The sequence below is a fragment of the Cibotium barometz genome, chromosome 61 (genome assembly GCF_041138505.1).
Source record: "Cibotium barometz isolate CiBa-2024 chromosome 61, ASM4113850v1, whole genome shotgun sequence".
Classification (NCBI taxonomy): Eukaryota; Viridiplantae; Streptophyta; class Polypodiopsida; order Cyatheales; family Cibotiaceae; genus Cibotium; species Cibotium barometz.
In genome coordinates this window covers 38,500,798-38,519,040 of record NC_141106.1, presented here as the reverse complement: position 1 = coordinate 38,519,040, position 18,243 = coordinate 38,500,798, and the positions used below count along the sequence as shown (strand labels likewise).

Sequence of the window (18,243 nt, the reverse complement as noted above, 5' to 3'; positions counted from 1 at the left end):
GGTGATGATGTAGACTTTTGATATGTTATAGCTCTCTAGGCATTGGGCATCTATCTTTCTAGCCCATTGATGATGTATTGTAGTATGTAGTATCATGTATGTATGCATGTTGGCGATCGCCCATGCCATGAGTTTTTGGCCTATCCTCTTGTAGCAATTTTGTACTCTAACGGCATGATGACATTATGTTCATGGTTCTACTATTTTGTAACTTCTTGTCTACAATTTTTAAGTTTAGGAAGTATTTTTTCTAAAAAAGACGTACTAATATTGTACCGTACCTCAAAAAATTTTAAGGTACCAATTAGTACCGTATTTTATCGTACCGTACCGTATCGTACCTTTCGTACTAACTAAGCTTGGTGTTATGGTTTTCAAAGCTTTTGTTGGACACTTGTTCTCAACACATGAGTTGCACACATTATAGCTTCCATCCAAAAATTGTGAGGCAACTTTTGTGCTTTCACCATGCATCTTGCCATCTCCATGAGAGATCTAGTTTTCCTCTCAGCTACACCATTCTGCTGCAGTGTATAAGGCACAGTACATTGGTGTTTGATGCCCTTTTGAAGCATATAATCCTTGAATGCATTTGACATGTATTCTCCACCTCTATCTGAGCGGAGTGTTTGGACTTTACATCCACACATATTTTCAGCCATTGCTACAAAGTGTCGAAAGCATGCAAACACCTCTGCTTTCGCTTTCAAAGGGTAAACCCAAGCAAACCTGGAGTAGTCCATAGTTACCACGGAACGGGAACGTTCCGGGAACGTCGGATGCTAGAACGGGAGCGGGAACGGGAGCGGGAGCGGATCGGGAACGTCGCGGAACGCCACGTCATATGACATGTCAGCATATGACACAAAAAAATGTAACTTTTTGTATACGGATAGCCAAATATGCTTCCTAATATTTGCTCCCCCAAGACATGAACATACATTTCTGCAAGCAAAACAAACGTTCCGCAAAAAAAAAAAAAATAAAAAAATAAAAAAAATTGCGGAACGTTCCGGCGTTCCGGGAACGTGCCTTCGCCCGGAACGGCGTTCCGGCGTTCCAGGAAGGCGGAACGACGTTCCGTGGTAACTATGGAGTAGTCATCAATGAATGTGACGAAGTAAAGATGCTCCCCTATGGATGGTGTCCGCATTGGACCACATACATCACTATGTATGAGCTGTAATTTACTTTCAGCTCTAACAGCTCCATCTTTGGGGAATGGTTTTCGTTGCATCTTTCCCAAAATACACCCCTCACATACATGTCTTGGTGGAGACTCAAGAGGCGGCATATTATCAACCATATGATGCTTCTGCAAAAGCATCAAACTCCGAAAATTTACATGCCCAAAATGAGCATGCCATAGCTCTGCATCATGCATTGCAGGAGTGTGGGCAGCCACTGTATTTGCATCATAAGTACGCTTATCATAGCTGTCCAACTTATACAAGCCTTTGTATCGTGTTCCAGAAGTGACTATTTCATAACCCTTTGATGGGTCTTTTACCAAACACTTCCCATCTTCAAATTCAACCTTTAAACCTTGGTCGTTTATGGCTGAGACGGAGAGCAGATTTTTTTCTTTATCCCTGGAACATACAATACATTTTTAGTACATATATTGGCACCATTGGCTGCAATAAGTATGACATTGCCAATTCCCTTTACTGGATATGTGGTATCTGCACATGATACAGCGCGGCCATTTGAAGCATAAACCAAGTGCTAAAATACATCTTTGCATGAAGTGATGTGGCTCGAAGCACCACTATCAAAATACCATGATACATCCTATCTGTCAGATGCAATGCAAGACATATCATTGTCTGAAGCACTTGGTGTGTCACTAGTGCATGTGACCAAAAAAGTGTACTCTTCTTGAATTACATTAGCTGATTGTTGTGCTTTGTCATCAGAAGAGTCTGCTACTACTGCATTGCCTGCTTCTTTCCTTTTCTCCTTTGCAATCCGCTTTCTGCATTCACTGATGTAGTGTCCAGGCTTATGGCAGTAGTGACATTTGCCCTTCTTTTGGGGCTTGTTTGCATCCCCTTTGTCAGATTTTTCACCACCAGAAGAGGGCTGTCCATGACCAGCCTTGCTAGACTGTTGTCCCCCATGCTTAAAGCTCTTTGCTTTACCCTTATCCTTGGCTGTAAATGCCTTATCTCCACCACGGTTGCTCGATAAGTTTGCTCTTGTTTGCTCTTCCTGCAAGAGTAAACCCACCAGCTCTTCAAAAGTGACGACCTCCTCTCATAGAGAGGTTGAGAGAGGTGTGAAAGTCCAAGTAGGAAGGTGGTAAAGAATGAAGAGTGTTGGTGACCAGCTGTCTGTCTGGGATAACCTCATCAATGTTGAGCAATTGTTCCTGCAAATCTTTCACTTTGGTGAGATGATCTGCCATGGAGTCACCCTCATCCATAGAAAGAAGATCCAATTGCCTCTTCAAGTAGGCAACTCTTGCCTCGTTGCGTACCTGATACATGCTTCCAATGTTGCCCATGCAAGCTTCGATGTCTTGCAAGAACGAATGTGCGGAATAATAGTCCTTTTCACTGAAAGGGCTATCAATGACATGGCCTGTGCATCCCTAGAGTCCCATCTCTTCTGCTCTTGTGTGGGAGCAGGTTCTACTTCAGGAGCTCTTTGAGCACCTCCCCTTTGAGGCGTGGTTGGCTGTATGGTAAGTGGGCGTGTGTCATCACCACACATGATGCCCCAAATCCCTTTGGCTACCAGCAAATTACGGATCATGAAACTCCAGAGGGAGTAGTTAGATCCATCCAACTTGTCCTCCTGGGTGAGCACACCAAATACATCTGTTGCATTTTGAGTCATGTCAACAAAATATACCTGCAAGCAAACCAAGCATCAATGTGCACTGCCAGGCAACCAAATTTCTTGTGCAAATGTTTGCCTGCAAACTGAAGCAAGTGTAAACCTGCACCAAATTGTCCAATCACACACAATGTGTATACGTATGCGACAAATCACACAGCTGTAATGCCCAATTACATGCTCCAATCTGAAAAGCCCTAATTTTTATGCACTCCAATTGCTTCAATGTGCAGTTAATCGGCCAATTTTCACAAAAGCCCCAAATTTATGCAACTGAAAGAGGCTCAATTTGTTGATTTTGACCTCAATTTGGAAAACCCCCAAATTCCAACCCAAACAACAGGAATGGCACCACCTGTAATTTTTCTGGCAAAGGGGAATTTTTGGCAAACCCCTAGAAATTTCTAAAATTGACCTGTTCTGAAATAGTTACAAAAGTTTTTTTTTTTTGGATAAAAATCTGGATTAAAAGTACCTGCAGGCGAGGACAATACGCGGATGGTAGAGACGAGGACAGTACGGAAGGCACGTAGGCGTCAGTCGGGCAGTACATGGACGTGGAGAAGAGCAGGTGAAGGTACAGGCTGGTGTGTGATTACCCACAAACAGGCGAAGGAGGTACAGTCGTCGTTGTCGTCAGGCGTGCACCTATGGCGTGTCAGACAGCGCGGGAATTTGAGGCCGGCGGGGCTTGAGGCCTAGGCGGTGGGAAGGAAGACGGCCCACGGCCTCAAAAGAAAGGAAAGTCGCTGGCACAAATGAGCGGCAGCGTTTCCTTGGTACTAGAGACACCGGCGTGGGAGGCGCAAACGGGCGGCGACGTAACTGTGCGCACTAGCGACACTCGTGGCGCATGTCAGAACCTGCGTGGCCGCCGACAGAGTCCATCGGTCGGGCGGCGGTGGTCCTCCCTGCACTAGTGCCGCCGGCTGGGCTGGTTGGAAGAAGCGGACGGAACGAGTGACGGATGGACTGGCTCCATCGATGGAATTTCGCAGGCGACGGACAGATTGGCTCTATCGATGGAATTTCGCAGGCGACAGACAGTCTGTTTGTTGTCGATGGAAATCTAGACGTAGCTGCCCCAGCTCTGATACCAATTGTTGGTGTTGGACTCACATACACACACACACACAAACCTGCATATTAGGGTTAGGTGCAAGATGGAGAAGCTCACATAGAAATGAGAGAGAGAGAGAGAGAGAGAGAGAGAGAGAGAGAGAGAGAGAGCCAAAAGTGTGGTAGCCACAAAAGTAGAGTGTCCTTTCACACTTGATATCCAAGGGAAAAAACCACATGGGAAAAAGTGCCCTTGGTTAAGCCCTGTTCACACATAGCACTACCATAAGTGAGCATATGCCTACAGAACATGACTCGCTTTGAGACGTATTTTGGTAGGAAACCAGATGTCTCCCATTTCCGTGTGTTTGGGAGTGATGCATATGTTCACATTCCAAAGAAGCAGAGGGGGAAGCTCGACTCAAAGTCCCAAAAGCTTGTCTTTGTGGGATACAGGTTGTATGATCTAGAGAGGAATGAGGTCGTCGTCAGTAGGGATGTGGTTTTTGATGAGCATGTTCCGGTTTCCATTGTTGATGAGCCGCCACTTCTTGGAGAGCCATATGATTCTGATGATGATTCCCAGTCCATTGTTCCAGCTGGACAGCCTCAGTCAGTTGAGGAGGTTGAGCCCGCAGCTACAGATGAGCCCCCTCAGCAGCAGGAGGCTGTGTGTTTTGTTGGAGTACCCAGGTGGATGGTAGACACCCTTCGGGAGTTAGGTGTTACGGAGCTTCCCTCCGAATGGACCACAGAGGACGGACCTCGAAGATCGCATGGAGTTCGTGATAAAAGTCATTCAGCGGAGCTTTTACAAGTAAACTATGCTTTGATGTCTCGTATCATGCGGGACAAAGAGCCCACGTCCGTTAAGGAAGCCCTTGCACATGATACTTGGAGGAAAGCCATGTAGGTGGAACTAGATGCCATTGAGAAGAATAACACTTGGGAGTTGGTTTTGAGGCCGTTGAAACAGTCTGTCATTGGTGTCAAGTGGGTCTTTAAGACCAAGTATATGTCAGATGGGTCGGTGGACAAATACAAAGCCAGACTTGTGGCTAAGGGTTATGCTCAGTGGCTTGGCATCGACTATGAGGATACCTTTGCACCGATAGCGAGGATAACCACGATTCGGACCATTCTTGCCCTTGCTTCTTCTCAACTGTGGCCCGTATTTCAGGTGGATGTTAAATGTGCGTTCCTTAATGGTGACTTGCAGGAGGAGGTGTATGTTGAGCAACCTCCAGGCTTTGAGGTTCCAGGATCAAACGGATGGTTTACAGGTTGCAGAAGGCCTTGTATGGTCTTAAGCAGGCTCCCAGGGCTTGGAATCAGAAGATTGATTGCTTCTTTCTACGGACTAGATTTGAGAGATCGATTGCAGATCCCAACCTATATCTCTTTCGGGAACGCGGTATGGTCATGTTGATCATCCTTTATGTGGATGACCTCATTCTCACCGGCGGTTATATGGAGCACATTGCAGTGATGAAGGCTGCCTTGTCAAAGGATTTTGAGATGACCGATTTAGGCTTACTCCACTTCTTCTTGGGATTGGAGATCTGGCAGGCCCAGAGGGGGTTCTTTGTCTCTCAGCAGCGGTATGCCCAAGAGTTGCTTGATGCCTTTGGGATGGAGAACTGCAAGCCTATCACGTCATCGATGGGCCCGAACACAAAACTTACAGTGAATGATCCTTGTGAGCCAGTTGATGCCTCTCTGTACTGGAAGCTGGTTGCTTCATTGATCTGGTTGCTGAACACCAAATTGGACTTAAGCTTTCTTGTGGGGCTATTGGGCTCATTTATGCAGACGCTGTTGAAGTCTCATTGGAACGCGGGATTGCGGATCTTGCGGTATTTGCAGGGTACAAAGGATCTTGGACTCTTCTACACCACTGGAGGTGCAACGAAGGAACAAGTTCGACTCCAAGGTTGGAGTGACTCAGATTGGGGAGGAGATTCAGACACGAGGAGATCTACATCAAGCTATAGTTTTACCTTCGGCTCAGGAGCTGTTGCATGGAGCAGCAAGAGGCAGCCAACTATTGCCTTGTTGTCTAGAGAGGTAGAGTACCGAACTGCTTGCGAGGTTGTGTGGCTGCGGAGGTTGCTTGGCGAGATTGGGTTTCCACAGAAGGAGCCCACAGTCATCCAGTGCGATAACCAGAGCTGTATCGCTATTGCTCGGAACCCGGTCTTCCATGCCCGGACCAAGCACATAGAGATACAATATCACTTTGTTCGTGAGAAGATCTTGGCTGGTGACATGTATAATGTTTGGTGGTTCCCAGTTTTTTTCCCTCCATTAGTCCTCATTGAGCCCAAAGTGAGCAAAAGACTCAACAACAAAGGGATAAACAGATTTGAGGATGTTTGGGATGGTCCTCTTCTGGGGTGGAGAGATGAGGATCAGCTATTTGTCATGTATGGTCTCTCAAGATTTGATAAGAATCATCTGCATGTAATTATTGGTAAGCTCAAGACGCTAACTATCAATACTTCTAAGCTTACGGAAAGGTGGATCAAAGATTGGGGGTGGATAGATGGACTTCCCCTTGGTCGGGAATCAATTGCCAAGTTTTATCAGATGTTAATGCAAGAGAAGAGAGATTTTAAACATTTCAATACAATATGGAAAGTAGCTTGGCCGAACAAATGCTGGGAATCCAAATGCAGAAGATTTTGGGGATCCAAACTGCCAACACATGCTCAGACTTTTTTGTGGAGAATCATGGTTGGGGCCATAGTAACATGAAACTTTTCGTCCGTTTCGTCATTTCGAAGGTTTTGTTTGGTTTCGTTTCGTCTATTTTGGACGAAACACAAAGGTTTCGAAATAACACTTATATACACATACCAAATTTATAACATAGCCAACAGAAAGATGAAGATACATTTTTTGGGACTAGTGGGTATGAAATTCATGATTTTGGGAGTATGTTTTTTGGTATTTTCAAAATTTGGGCAAGAAAAGGAAAGGAAGAAAGCAGGAAAGAAACAAGTTGGAAGGGAAGAGGGAGGTGAGAAGAAAAGGGAAGGAGGTGAGAAAAAATGGAGAGAAAGCTGGAAGACAAGAAAAGGAGAGAAAGAGAAGGAGGAAAGAGGAGGAGGGAAGAGGAGGGGTGGACCGTGGAGGAGAAGAGAGAAAGAGGAAAAGGGGGCATGGAGGAGAAGAAGTGACGGAGCGAAAAGGAGGAGTGGACAAGGAGAACAGGCGAAGCAACAGGTTGCGGCCGAGAAGAAGTGTCGGATGCTTGAAGTGGCAAATGGGCAACAAACAAGGATGGAAACGACGGGAAAAATCGCATTTGCAAAAATAAAACCTTTCGCCCTTTTTTTAAACCTCACTTTACATTTGGGTGAAACACCGTTTCGATGTGCAGGTTTCGTTTTGTTTCGAAACGTTTCGTGCCAGAAATGTTTCATGCCGTTTCGAGAGGGCAAAACGGGTTTTTATATGTTACTATGGAACTTGGGGCTCTTCCGTTAGGCTGTAAGCCGATGATCCGAAATATGGCCTTAGGGATATGCCCAAGATGCAAAACAACATCCGGGATTTCAAGCATGCCTTTTGGGATTGCCAGGCATTAAGATCCTTTTGGACACAGCTCTCTAAATGGGGGGTGTTGGGGTAAAGGCGTTATGCCCACCCTTATAGTGTGTACAAGCCCATAAGTTATAGTACATAGTACACTTAGTACTTTTAATGTACTAAGTGCACTATGTGTACTAGTGCAATATACATGTGTGATAGGGGAGTCACACACTCATGCTTTTCATGAGTTGACTTATCCCCACAACTCTCTCTCTCTCTCCCTTGCTTCTCTGTGTATGTCTCCCATGAATGAACTCTAAACCCTAATTCTGGAATTCTCCCCATCAACTGGTATCAGAGCAGGTGTCCTTCGAATCTCTGACGACGCAGGCAGGCAGCCAGCAGCTCGACTCTCCAGCAGCTGCTTTGCCACAGTAGCACACAGTCGAGACAGCAATCTTGAAGGGCAAAGCCAAGGGGGCAGGCGTGTCAGATACAAGGCAGCGTGAAGCGATGGCTTGAAAATACGCATGCGAAGGCGTAATACAACGAGCTGGCTACGTGGGCGAACTCAGGCCTAGAAGGCGCTAGGCGAATACACGGCGCAAACAAATACGTGTAGCGAGGTCTAGGCGGAGGAGTTCGCGGGGCAGGGTGGTACAGTCCAGCCTGCGCCTGCGGGCAGCCACTTCTGCATCTGAGCGTGGAGCGAAGGAGCCCGTCGAACTCAGGCTAATCGGCTGCAACGCGCATTAGCACTGGAGCCAAGCGAGCGAAGAAGATAGGCGAACGTCGAGCGTGTAGCACCAGCGCTTGGCGAAGGCAGCAGTACAAAGCGAGACTTGCTCAAGGCGCCCGTCAGCCTGTCCGCCCAGCACTTCGCCTAGCGTTTCTTCTCACGCTGAAGGAAGGGCCAGCGCTACACGTATAGTTGGCTTCGCCTGTGTTAAAGCTCGCCACCTTGTACTTCGTTCACTGGTAGGAGCGTAGCTGGCGGACGTCAACAGTACGAGTGGGTTTCATCTCCTTACTCCTTTACCCCAGGAGTCTTGAAGCTCTTCAGCAGAGGGTAAACCAGTCCCTACCTACACAGCTGCAGGAGCATCAGCATCAGCATCAGCATCAGCATCAGCATCAGCATCAGCATCAGCATCAGCACCAAATTCGCTTGCAAATCTCAGAGAAATTCAGAAAATTACAAGGTGCCCAATTGCTCAATTTTTGAGCAAAATTGGCAAAATTGGGTGACATTGGTCACAATCAGGATAAATTTGCAGGAAATTGGTCAAATCAGGATCAATTTGCAGGAAATTGGATGTCGAAATTTGGGGCTTTTGATGTAATTGTGCAATTAAGCACTCATACATGCTGTATGATGTAAAAAATTGCACATTTGGGCAAAATTGCAGCAAATCGCAGCAAATCGCAGTGCAAATCAAGGGGCTTTTGTGCCGTTTTGGTTGATTTGCATGCAGGCGATCGCATTTGATGCTGTGGATAATGTGTTGATGCCTTACAAGCACTCAATGTGCCTGTAAATCAAGGGGCTTTCATGTATTTGATGTATATGTGGCCAGGGGGAAGCATCGTGAACACTCTGGATGCCTTCATGTGCGTCAATGTACCATGTATGATCAGAAATTGATCTCAAATCAAGGGGCTTTTCAAGTTTGTATGCTTGTTGAGCTTGGCAAAGCAGCAGGCAAGACATTTATGCCTTGAATCCTCAGAAATCAGCTTGCAGTCAAGGGGCTTTTGCCCAATTTCTGTTCGGAACTGTTGTATGCAGTGTTCGTGACTGTAAAAGTCTGATTTTCACTCATTTGGACAGCCAAGAGAGCATTTATTGCTACTGTACCTGTTGGTACAGATTTGGCACAGCTTTGTGCATGTTTTGGCATGGCTGTACACTGTTTTGAGTGATCAAAAGGTTCAAATTAAGCTGCTGAAATTGCCGATACAGGTTTGGTACATCATTGGTGAGCACTTGGTACTGCTGTACAGTACTTTTGGAAGGGCAAAAGAGCACATTTAAGGTGCTGTCCAAAATCTGCAGCAACCAGATTTTGGTGTTTTCATCACATAAAGTGGGAGAAAAGTTGCATTCTTGCTTCCGCAGTGGGAGATAAAGCTTGGGAGAACATTTGTGAGCACTTTGTGTGCTCTGGGTGCAGTGTTTGCACATCTTGGGTGCAGTGTTTGCACATTTGCAGGGAGTCAGGCATTAAAGGTTGCATATTGCTATGGCAACCACAGGTGAGAGCTCTTCATTGCTTCACATCAAGAAGCTTGAAGGCTCGCATAATTATGATATTTGGCAAACCCAGTGCTACAATGTGTTGCTTCAGAAAAAGCAGCACAAGCCTATCAAAGAAAGGGGTGTGATGCCCGCTTCTCTTACTGCTGAAGAGTGGGAAGATATGGATGAGCTGGCAAGATCTACTATCATGTTGTCTGTGTCAGACTCATTACTTTTCAGCATTCGTGAAGAGAAGACAGCTTGGGGAATGTGGCAGAGATTGCAGGACTTGTATGCCCAACAAAGTGCCTCAAGCAAAGTGTATTGGTTGAAGAAACTCATAGGCCTTCAGATGAAGGAAGGGGCATCTATGACAGCCCATCTAAATGAGTTTAATGGTATTGTCAGCCAGGTCATCAATCAAAAGTTGGCAATGGACGATGAGTTCAAAGCCACTTTTTTGTTATGCACTTTGCCAGAGAGTTGGGACACATTCAGGACAGCCACTAGCAATTCGCATGCTATGCTGTCATATGCAGATGTTGAGGGTGCTCTTCTTCAAGAAGAGATGAACAGGAAAAACAACTCTGTGGGAAAGTCCAATGCAATGAATGCACGTGGGAGATCCCAGCAAAGGGGAAAAAGCCAAGAAAGGGGAAGGAGCAAGTCTCGCTCCAAAAAGGATTTGGAATGCCATTATTGTGGAAAGAAGGGACACATCAAAAAACAATGCTACAAATGGAAAAATGATCAAAAAGAAAAAGGAAAAGGCAAAGACAAAGAGAAGGATGAAGCCAAAGATGTAAAGCCGAAGGGCAAAAGTGGAGTCAAGATCGAAGAAATCAATGTGTCACATGCAGGTGGCAGTGAGGATGAGGTCCTCTTTACGTCTTCACTTGATGCCCATTCACTTCTTACAGGTGGTCATGGTATGCACTCATGGATCATTGATTCAGGTGCCTCCTTTCATGTCACAGGTTGCAGAGACTTGTTTGTCAGGTACACTGCTGGCAATGAAGGAGTGGTTTATTTGGGTGATAACCATGCATGCAAGATTCTTGGCAGAGGTGATGTAAGGCTTGTATTTTCAGATGGCTCACAGCTTATGCTCCGTGATGTCAGGCATGTGCCTGAGATCAAGAAGAATCTGCTTTCTACTCGACAGCTTGATGATGCTGATTATGTTACCACATTTGGTAGTGGAAAGTGGAAGATTAGTAAGGGCTCACTGGTTGTTGCCAGAGGCTCTAAGGTGGACACTCTTTATTTTATGCATGCAGGTGTTTGTCACCATGCTAATGTAAATGCAACCGAGCTGCCGGAAATTTCTATGTGGCATAGCCGGTTGGGACACATGAGTGTCAAGGGAATGGAGCAATTGTCTCGTTTGGGTTACTTGCCTTGTCTAAAGTTTTCAAGCTTTCAGTTTTGTGAGCATTGTATATATGGTAGGCAACTACAGTGCCCCCACAAGAAAGCTCTTGGACAGAAAGATGCTCAGTTAGAGCTTGTGCATACAGATGTATGTGAGATGCCTCAGCTTTCTTTGGGAGGGGCAAAATACTTTGTGTCTTTTATAGATGATGCCACACGCAAGGTGTGGGTTTATCCTCTTCGTTTGAAGAGTGATACATTCTCAGTGTTTGAGAAGTTTGTTGCTCTTGTTGAGAATCAAACTGGCAAAACACTGAAGGCTTTGCGTTCCGACAACGGTGGAGAGTATATGTCCAAACAGTTTCAGGACTTTTGTGATGCTAAAGGCATCAAGAGGGAGCTCTCTACTCCTTACGATCCTCCACAAAACGGGACAGCAGAGAGGATGAACACGACCATTCAGGAGAAGGTCCGTTCTATGTTGTCACATGCTGCATTACCTCATGGTTTTTGGGCTGAAGCTGTTATGACAGCCGTTCACCTTATAAATAGGTCACCTAACACGAGGCTTGGTGGGAAAGTGCCAGAAGAGGTATGGACTGGGAAGCCTCCGTCATACAAGCACTTGAGAGTGTTTGGTTGCGTTGCGTACGTGCACATACGCAGGGAAATGCGCACCAAACTTGATCCTAAGTCTCATAAATGCATATTCCTAGGATATGGTGACAGAGGTGAAATGGGGTATAGACTTTGGGATCCCATGAATAGAAAGATCATACGCAGCAATGATGTCATTTTTGATGAAACATGCATGTATAAGGAGCCTGCAAGGCAACATGAGCCTGGCAGAGTCATCTTTGATGATGATGGACATCATGGACAACAACAAAGGGCTGTAAATCAGCCATTACAGCAGGAAAACCAGCCCTTAAATGGTGCTGAAAATGGTCCAAATGGACAGCCAGAGATGGCAGAAGATATCCCTATGAATATACCACAGTTAGAAGAAATACCGGGCATGATATTTCAGCCTTATGGCATGGAACAGGAGCCACCAATGGGTGATATGCAGGCTGGACAGCAACCTGCAAATGATGATCATTGGGTACGGAGGTCCACTAGACCCTCCAGAGCCCCTGACAGGTTTGTTCCAGGGGTTGACTACTTGATGCTAACTGACTGTGGGGAGCCCTCATGTTACAAAGAGGCTTTACAGAGGGCAGACAAAGCTCTATGGGAGCGTGCCATGAAGTCAGAGATGGATTCTCTGCATAAAAATGAAACATGGAAGTTGGTGCATTTGCCTGCAGGCAAGAAGGTTTTGCCATGCAAGTGGGTATACAGGCTCAAAGTTGCACCAGATGCAAAGCCAAGATACAAAGCCAGGTTAGTGGCTAAGGGCTTCAAGCAGGAATATGGTGTGGACTTTGAGGAGATCTTCTCTCCAGTGGTCAAAATGACCACACTTAGAGCTGTGTTGGCTTTGGTTGCGCATGATGATCTGGACTTGATTCAGATGGATGTTAAGACTGCTTTTCTTCACGGTGATCTCCATGAGGAGATATATATGCAGCAACCAGAGGGTTATGCAGTAAGTGGAAAGGAGAAGCTTGTATGCAAGCTGAAAAAGAGTCTTTATGGGCTCAAACAGGCACCAAGGGAATGGTATCACAAATTTGATACATTCATGAAATCCCAGAAATTCAGGAGAAGTGACACAGATCACTGCTTATACACCAAGAAAGCTTTGGATGGCAGTCTCTTGATTCTCATTTTGTATGTTGATGATATGTTGATTGCCGGGAAATCTCGTAAAGAGATGGATGCTTTGAAGCAGAGGCTGCATCAAACCTTTGATATGAAGGATTTGGGTGATGCTAATCACATCTTGGGTATGCGGATACTTCGGGACAGAAATCAGCATGTGTTGTATTTGTCTCAGAAGGAATACATTGGCAAAGTCTTGCAGAGGTTCAATATGGACGGGGGGAAGAAAGCTAGTACTCCTTTGCCTCCATATGTGAAACTCAGTGCTATGGACAGCCCACAGTCAGATAGAGACAGGGCTGATATGGCCAAGATTCCGTATGCTTCAGCTTGTGGCAGTCTCATGTATGCCATGGTTGCTACTAGGCCGGACATTGCATTTGCAGTGGGAGTGGTTTCTAGATACATGGCCAACCCTGGCAAGAAGCATTGGGAAGCAGTGAAAGGTGTCATGAGATACCTGAAGGGCACACAGGATTTGTGCATTTGCTTTGGCAAACAGGATGCATTAGTGCATGGTTACACGGATTCGGATTATGCCGGTCATCCAGATAACCGGAAGTCTACTACCGGTTATGTATTTACATTCACAGGAGGTGCTGTGTCATGGATATCCAGGATGCAGAAGTGCACTGCCTTATCTACTACAGAGGCCGAGTATATTGCAGCCACAGAGGCTTGCAAGGAGGCATTATGGCTATCTCGGTTAGTGGTTGATTTGGGATATACAGGGGATATTCCATTGTTGCATTGTGACAGTCAGAGTGCCATCCAGTTGGCAAAGAACCCTGTCTTTCATGCAAAGACGAAGCATGTGGATGTGAAGTATCACTTCATCAGAGAGGTGATAGAGAACAAGCAAATTCAGCTGGTTAAGATTCACACGGATGACAACCCGGCTGATCTGTTGACAAAGAGTTTGCCTCCGGAGCGTTTTGCTCATTGCAGACACTTGATGGGCATTGGATGAGGCCATTTTCAGCCTTGATATGGCCTTGTATATTATCATGTACATGCTGATTTTTTCTTTTCCTTTACTTAAGGGCACTTTGCCTTTAAGTGGGAGGTTGTTGGGGTAAAGGCGTTATGCCCACCCTTATAGTGTGTACAAGCCCATAAGTTATAGTACATAGTACACTTAGTACTTTTAATGTACTAAGTGCACTATGTGTACTAGTGCAATATACATGTGTGATAGGGGAGTCACACACTCATGCTTTTCATGAGTTGACTTATCCCCACAACTCTCTCTCTCTCTCCCTTGCTTCTCTGTGTATGTCTCCCATGAATGAACTCTAAACCCTAATTCTGGAATTCTCCCCATCAGGGGGGGGGGGTGGAACATTTTTGGGCTGCAATGTACATGGTCCCATTGGGTTTTGGGTAAAAAGATTGGTCTAGCAGAGGAGAGTAATAGCCTTTTTGGATTTGCAAGATCTACATGCCTGTGGGAGATATGATCTAGGAGGAACACTCTGGTCTTTGTTAATGATGGCATGCAAAGTGTAGAGCCTAAGAAAGTTATTTTTTTTCCATGAAAAGATCCTTTCATTAGTTATAAAAAGAAAAAAGCCCAATGGGCTACAAACCCTCTCCTGCTCATAAGAAGGCAGAGCAGAGATCCAATCAAGGCAACTAGGGAGACTCTCCCTAGTTGAAGAAAAGTACAAATAACTGAGAGGCTATATCATACAATAGGAGGGGGGAAAATCCAAACAGGTGGCCTGTAGTGCGAGCAGGGGGTACCCGCGTGTTAAGTATAGAAAGGGCCGCTGCGCCAAGTGGTGTGGAAGGCTTGGCGTCGCAAGATCGCTCGAAAGATCAAGCCCTCTGAAAAACTCTGTGGCATCACCCGTGTCCAAAACATGCTGAAAACCCTTGCTGAGGCCTGGCCCCAAAAGGTCCCAAAAGCGCATAAAAAAGGTAGGCGTCAATCCATCCTCCCCAGGGCAACTATGACGCGGGAGGGCCCTCAAAGCCTCACCAAGCTCATTCCTGAAAGGGGCTCACCCAAAGCTGTATGCATACGATCTGTGACCCTGCTCTGCACATGGACCCACACAGTTTGTCTGCAAGCATCACGTGCCTCCGTGGCTGGCTCCGTTGAAAGCAGGTCTCTGTAGAACTCAGTGGCAATAGCTCTAATCTCCCTGGGCTCAGTGGGGCTAACGATCCGTCCTGCATCCAGGTCAGAGCTTTGGCTATCTTGCCATATCCTCTCAATGTCCTCAAAAAGACTGGGGTCTCTAAGTATCCTCTCTGGGATCCTCAATTGCAAGCTGGTCTCCCGTGTCCTCTCCTCAAGAGTCAAAATGACTGGCGCATGGTCTGAGAAAGAGGTGCCAGCGAGAATGCCAACGGAGCCACCACGCTCCCTGAACCTGTCGCTCACATAGAAGCGATCAATCCGTGATAGATTAGTCCCTCCCTACCGGCGATCCGACCGAGAAAAACTAAGACTGTCCTGAGAACGGGAGAAAGCCTTATGCTGCCAAGCATCAGTGATCCGCAGTGTCATACAAAATCGCTCCCAAGCTGCAAGCTCCGTGCCGTGCACTGTAACATGACTGCCTCCCACCCTATCGGCCAAGTCCTCAAGCATGTTGAAGTCTTCCCCAACACACCAATGTGCGGCCTCGGGCAATGCATCTGTAACAAGGGTCCAAAACTCTGCTCTGGCACTAGCATGATTGGGCACATAGACATTGAGCACACCAATGTACTCATCGTGCATCCTTAGAATAACATACTGCGCTCTACCAGGCACAGTGACCCCGCGATCCACAATGGCTTGCTGCCATGCATCCGCAATGACCATACATACTCCTCCCTGCCCACCCAAGGGGCCAAAACCCTGCAGACCAAAAAGTGTCCCGTCTATCAGGCATCACCGAACCATATCTCCGAATCCTGCTCTCACTCAAATGGTGCTCCTGCATCATCAGAATATCGATCTGCCCCCAACTAGGCATCTCTGAAGCTCTTGCCTCAAGTAACCACGATTATGTACATAGTGTGCACCGCCAAGGCCCTGTACATTCCATGAGATGATCCTCATGGATGACCTGTTGAGGTGGAGGCTGTCTCAGCCATACGGCGGGCCTTCGCAAGCGGCTTGGATGGAGAGTAATCCCCATCCGAGCGACTACGAATCTGCCCACCCGGTGTACTACAAGAGTCTCGGACCAGGCGCCAGTGGCTGTGTCCCATAGCGACTGCCTAGCTAGGGTCTCGCGCTAGGTCTGCCACTATGCGAACCACCAAGTGTTGTTTCCCGGAGGCATCCGCACTCCCGGTATCAAGGAAATGTGCCAACTCCCAGAGTCGGCCTACCATGTCTGTAATCTCCAAGTCGCTCACATGGTAAGAAAACCCAACTGCCTGTGTCTGCAAAATACTAAGAGCAAGATCCAGAGTCCACTCCCGGTCGCGAGGGTACATAAATTCTCCAAGCTAAAAGTTTCAAGGAGATATCCCCAACTCTATACCACTATGGAAAATAGTGGTATATTGTCTTTAACATGCAAAGACTTATATTTTTATTTCTCCTTAGCCTTGAAAAATTGGACAAATATTGGCTTCATGAAAGCCGTGATGTTTCTGACCATATTGGATGGGTGCCCTGCCCTTGCCTTGATTTTCTCACCCAGATTACGAGGGTCCCCTACCCGAGCTTGTGGGTGCTCGAAACGGTTTGTAATGTGAAGCACATTGAGTTGTGCATGCATGGGCGATATATTTTATGAGTTGGTTCCTTTTCTCGAGCACATGGATATCTAAAAAGCACTTGGGTGGATCTGCCTAAGCAAAATGGTGTTCAAAACGGACTTGAAGTGTCTAGGTTGGCTAGACACGCACACACACTTGTTGAGAGGGAGTATTGGTTTGAAAGCATGTGGACTGTTACAAATGCATGGCAAGATAAAAGCAGGAAAAATACTCAGCTAGCTGTGTGATTTGTTCTAACCATGACTTGTTCTATAACCATGCAGGTGCATCCAAATGTACCATGCATGCTTTTCACTCCAATTTGTCCACACTCTCTCTCGTTTCGTCCAGTCATCCTTCCTGACTCTGCGTTACTGGAGTTGAAGGTAAAGCAGTTCACAAATTTGCATGATGATTTTATAGGTAGTATGTATGATTCTCAAATGATGGTATCATTGCTTCTCTTCAATCATAGGTTCCAGAAGATGCACGCAGCAATGCTTGGGTTTCTTTTGATGGCAAGAGAAGGCAACAGCTTTCTAGAGGTGATTCTGTTCGCGTATGCATGAGCCAACACCCTCTTCCAACAATAAATAAGTCTGATCAGACCGATGATTGGTTCCAGAGTCTTGTTCGTTGTCTCAACTGGAATGAACGGCTGGAGCAGAAGGCTTTGCCAGCATCCTTGTAATTTGGAAAATGACATGATGATGAATATATTTTTCCTGCATAGGCAATCAGCCTCAAGGCCCTGTTGGAATGTACATTTGCCACCAAAAGGGCACCACTAAACCAAGCCTTAAATGCTGCCTATCTTGTTAGTAGGCATATGCTGCACATAAAGTGAAGTCATGATACAGATAACATGGATTGAGCCACTATACAGAGGGCGATAAAGCATGATCTCCATCCTGTAAATCCCTCTAAAAGCATCACCGTGAGGAAGGATGGGAGGCATGGCTGATTCTGATTCAGGGAGACTACGTGCAGTGTGTATATTATATATGTAGCCTGGAAGTTTATCAGGGATTCTTGTGGAGACTGGTATAGGTTGTATATAAGTCCTGTAGCCTCAAACTCAAAAGATGTTCTTGTAAGTATATGTTCCTCGTGAGGATGTAAAAAAAAAAAGTCCTGTTACCACCTCCAATTGGGGGGGCATCTTTATGCAACCAAATTACAATTACTATGTGAAGATGGGGAACAAAAGCAAATCAAATTGCACAATTACGTATGATAGGTAATCTGGGTAAAGAAAGGTTTTGTTTTGGGCCCAGTCATGTAGCCCAGTTGGTAAGGAGTTTGAATCTGTAAGTGAGTGCCTGAATTCAAATGATGCTGGCTGTTTGTAGCCACAATGTTGTGCCCCCATCACTCAACACACCCAAAAATGATGACGGTTAAACACACATTGCAGATGTCATTTCTAAAGATGCCTTTAGAGCAGTTTCCAAACTCACGACTTTTCTATAGATTGATAAAATCTATTCACAGCTTGAAGTGAAGGCAGGCACATTTTCCTCCCCTTTCTTGCTCTATAACTTCTCTTGAACATTCAATCTTATTTACAATAGTATAAGAACACCATTGGGCTATTGTGCACACCTACAAATCCATGTCATGGGTTGTAAACCACTATGGTGGTTGACATGTCTACATTTTGGGTAGCAATTGTTTCAAGTGTGGTTACACAAAGTAATATTTTCCACACTAAG

General features: G+C 45.9%; 1 protein-coding gene across 4 annotated transcripts in view; it reads left to right on the top strand.

Moving 5' to 3' along the window:
* LOC147604869 (NAD kinase 2, chloroplastic-like) overlaps positions 1-17,882 on the top strand; it is a 61,440-nt gene extending 43,558 nt beyond the window's left edge. For 3 of the 4 annotated variants that reach the window (XR_015265355.1, XR_015265354.1, XM_086794909.1), the window contains exons 7-9: positions 16,813-16,914; positions 17,004-17,073; positions 17,154-17,882. Coding sequence is in view for 2 of the 4 variants with exons in the window: in XM_086794909.1 (XP_086651035.1) it covers positions 16,813-16,914; positions 17,004-17,073; positions 17,154-17,182 (201 nt within the window). In the remaining 2 variants the exon portion in view is untranslated. Of the gene's footprint in view, positions 1-16,812; positions 16,915-17,003 lie in introns of all 4 variants that reach the window. The other variant, XM_086794907.1, reaches the window with a different exon arrangement.
* The last annotated feature ends 361 nt before the right edge of the window (positions 17,883-18,243 follow it).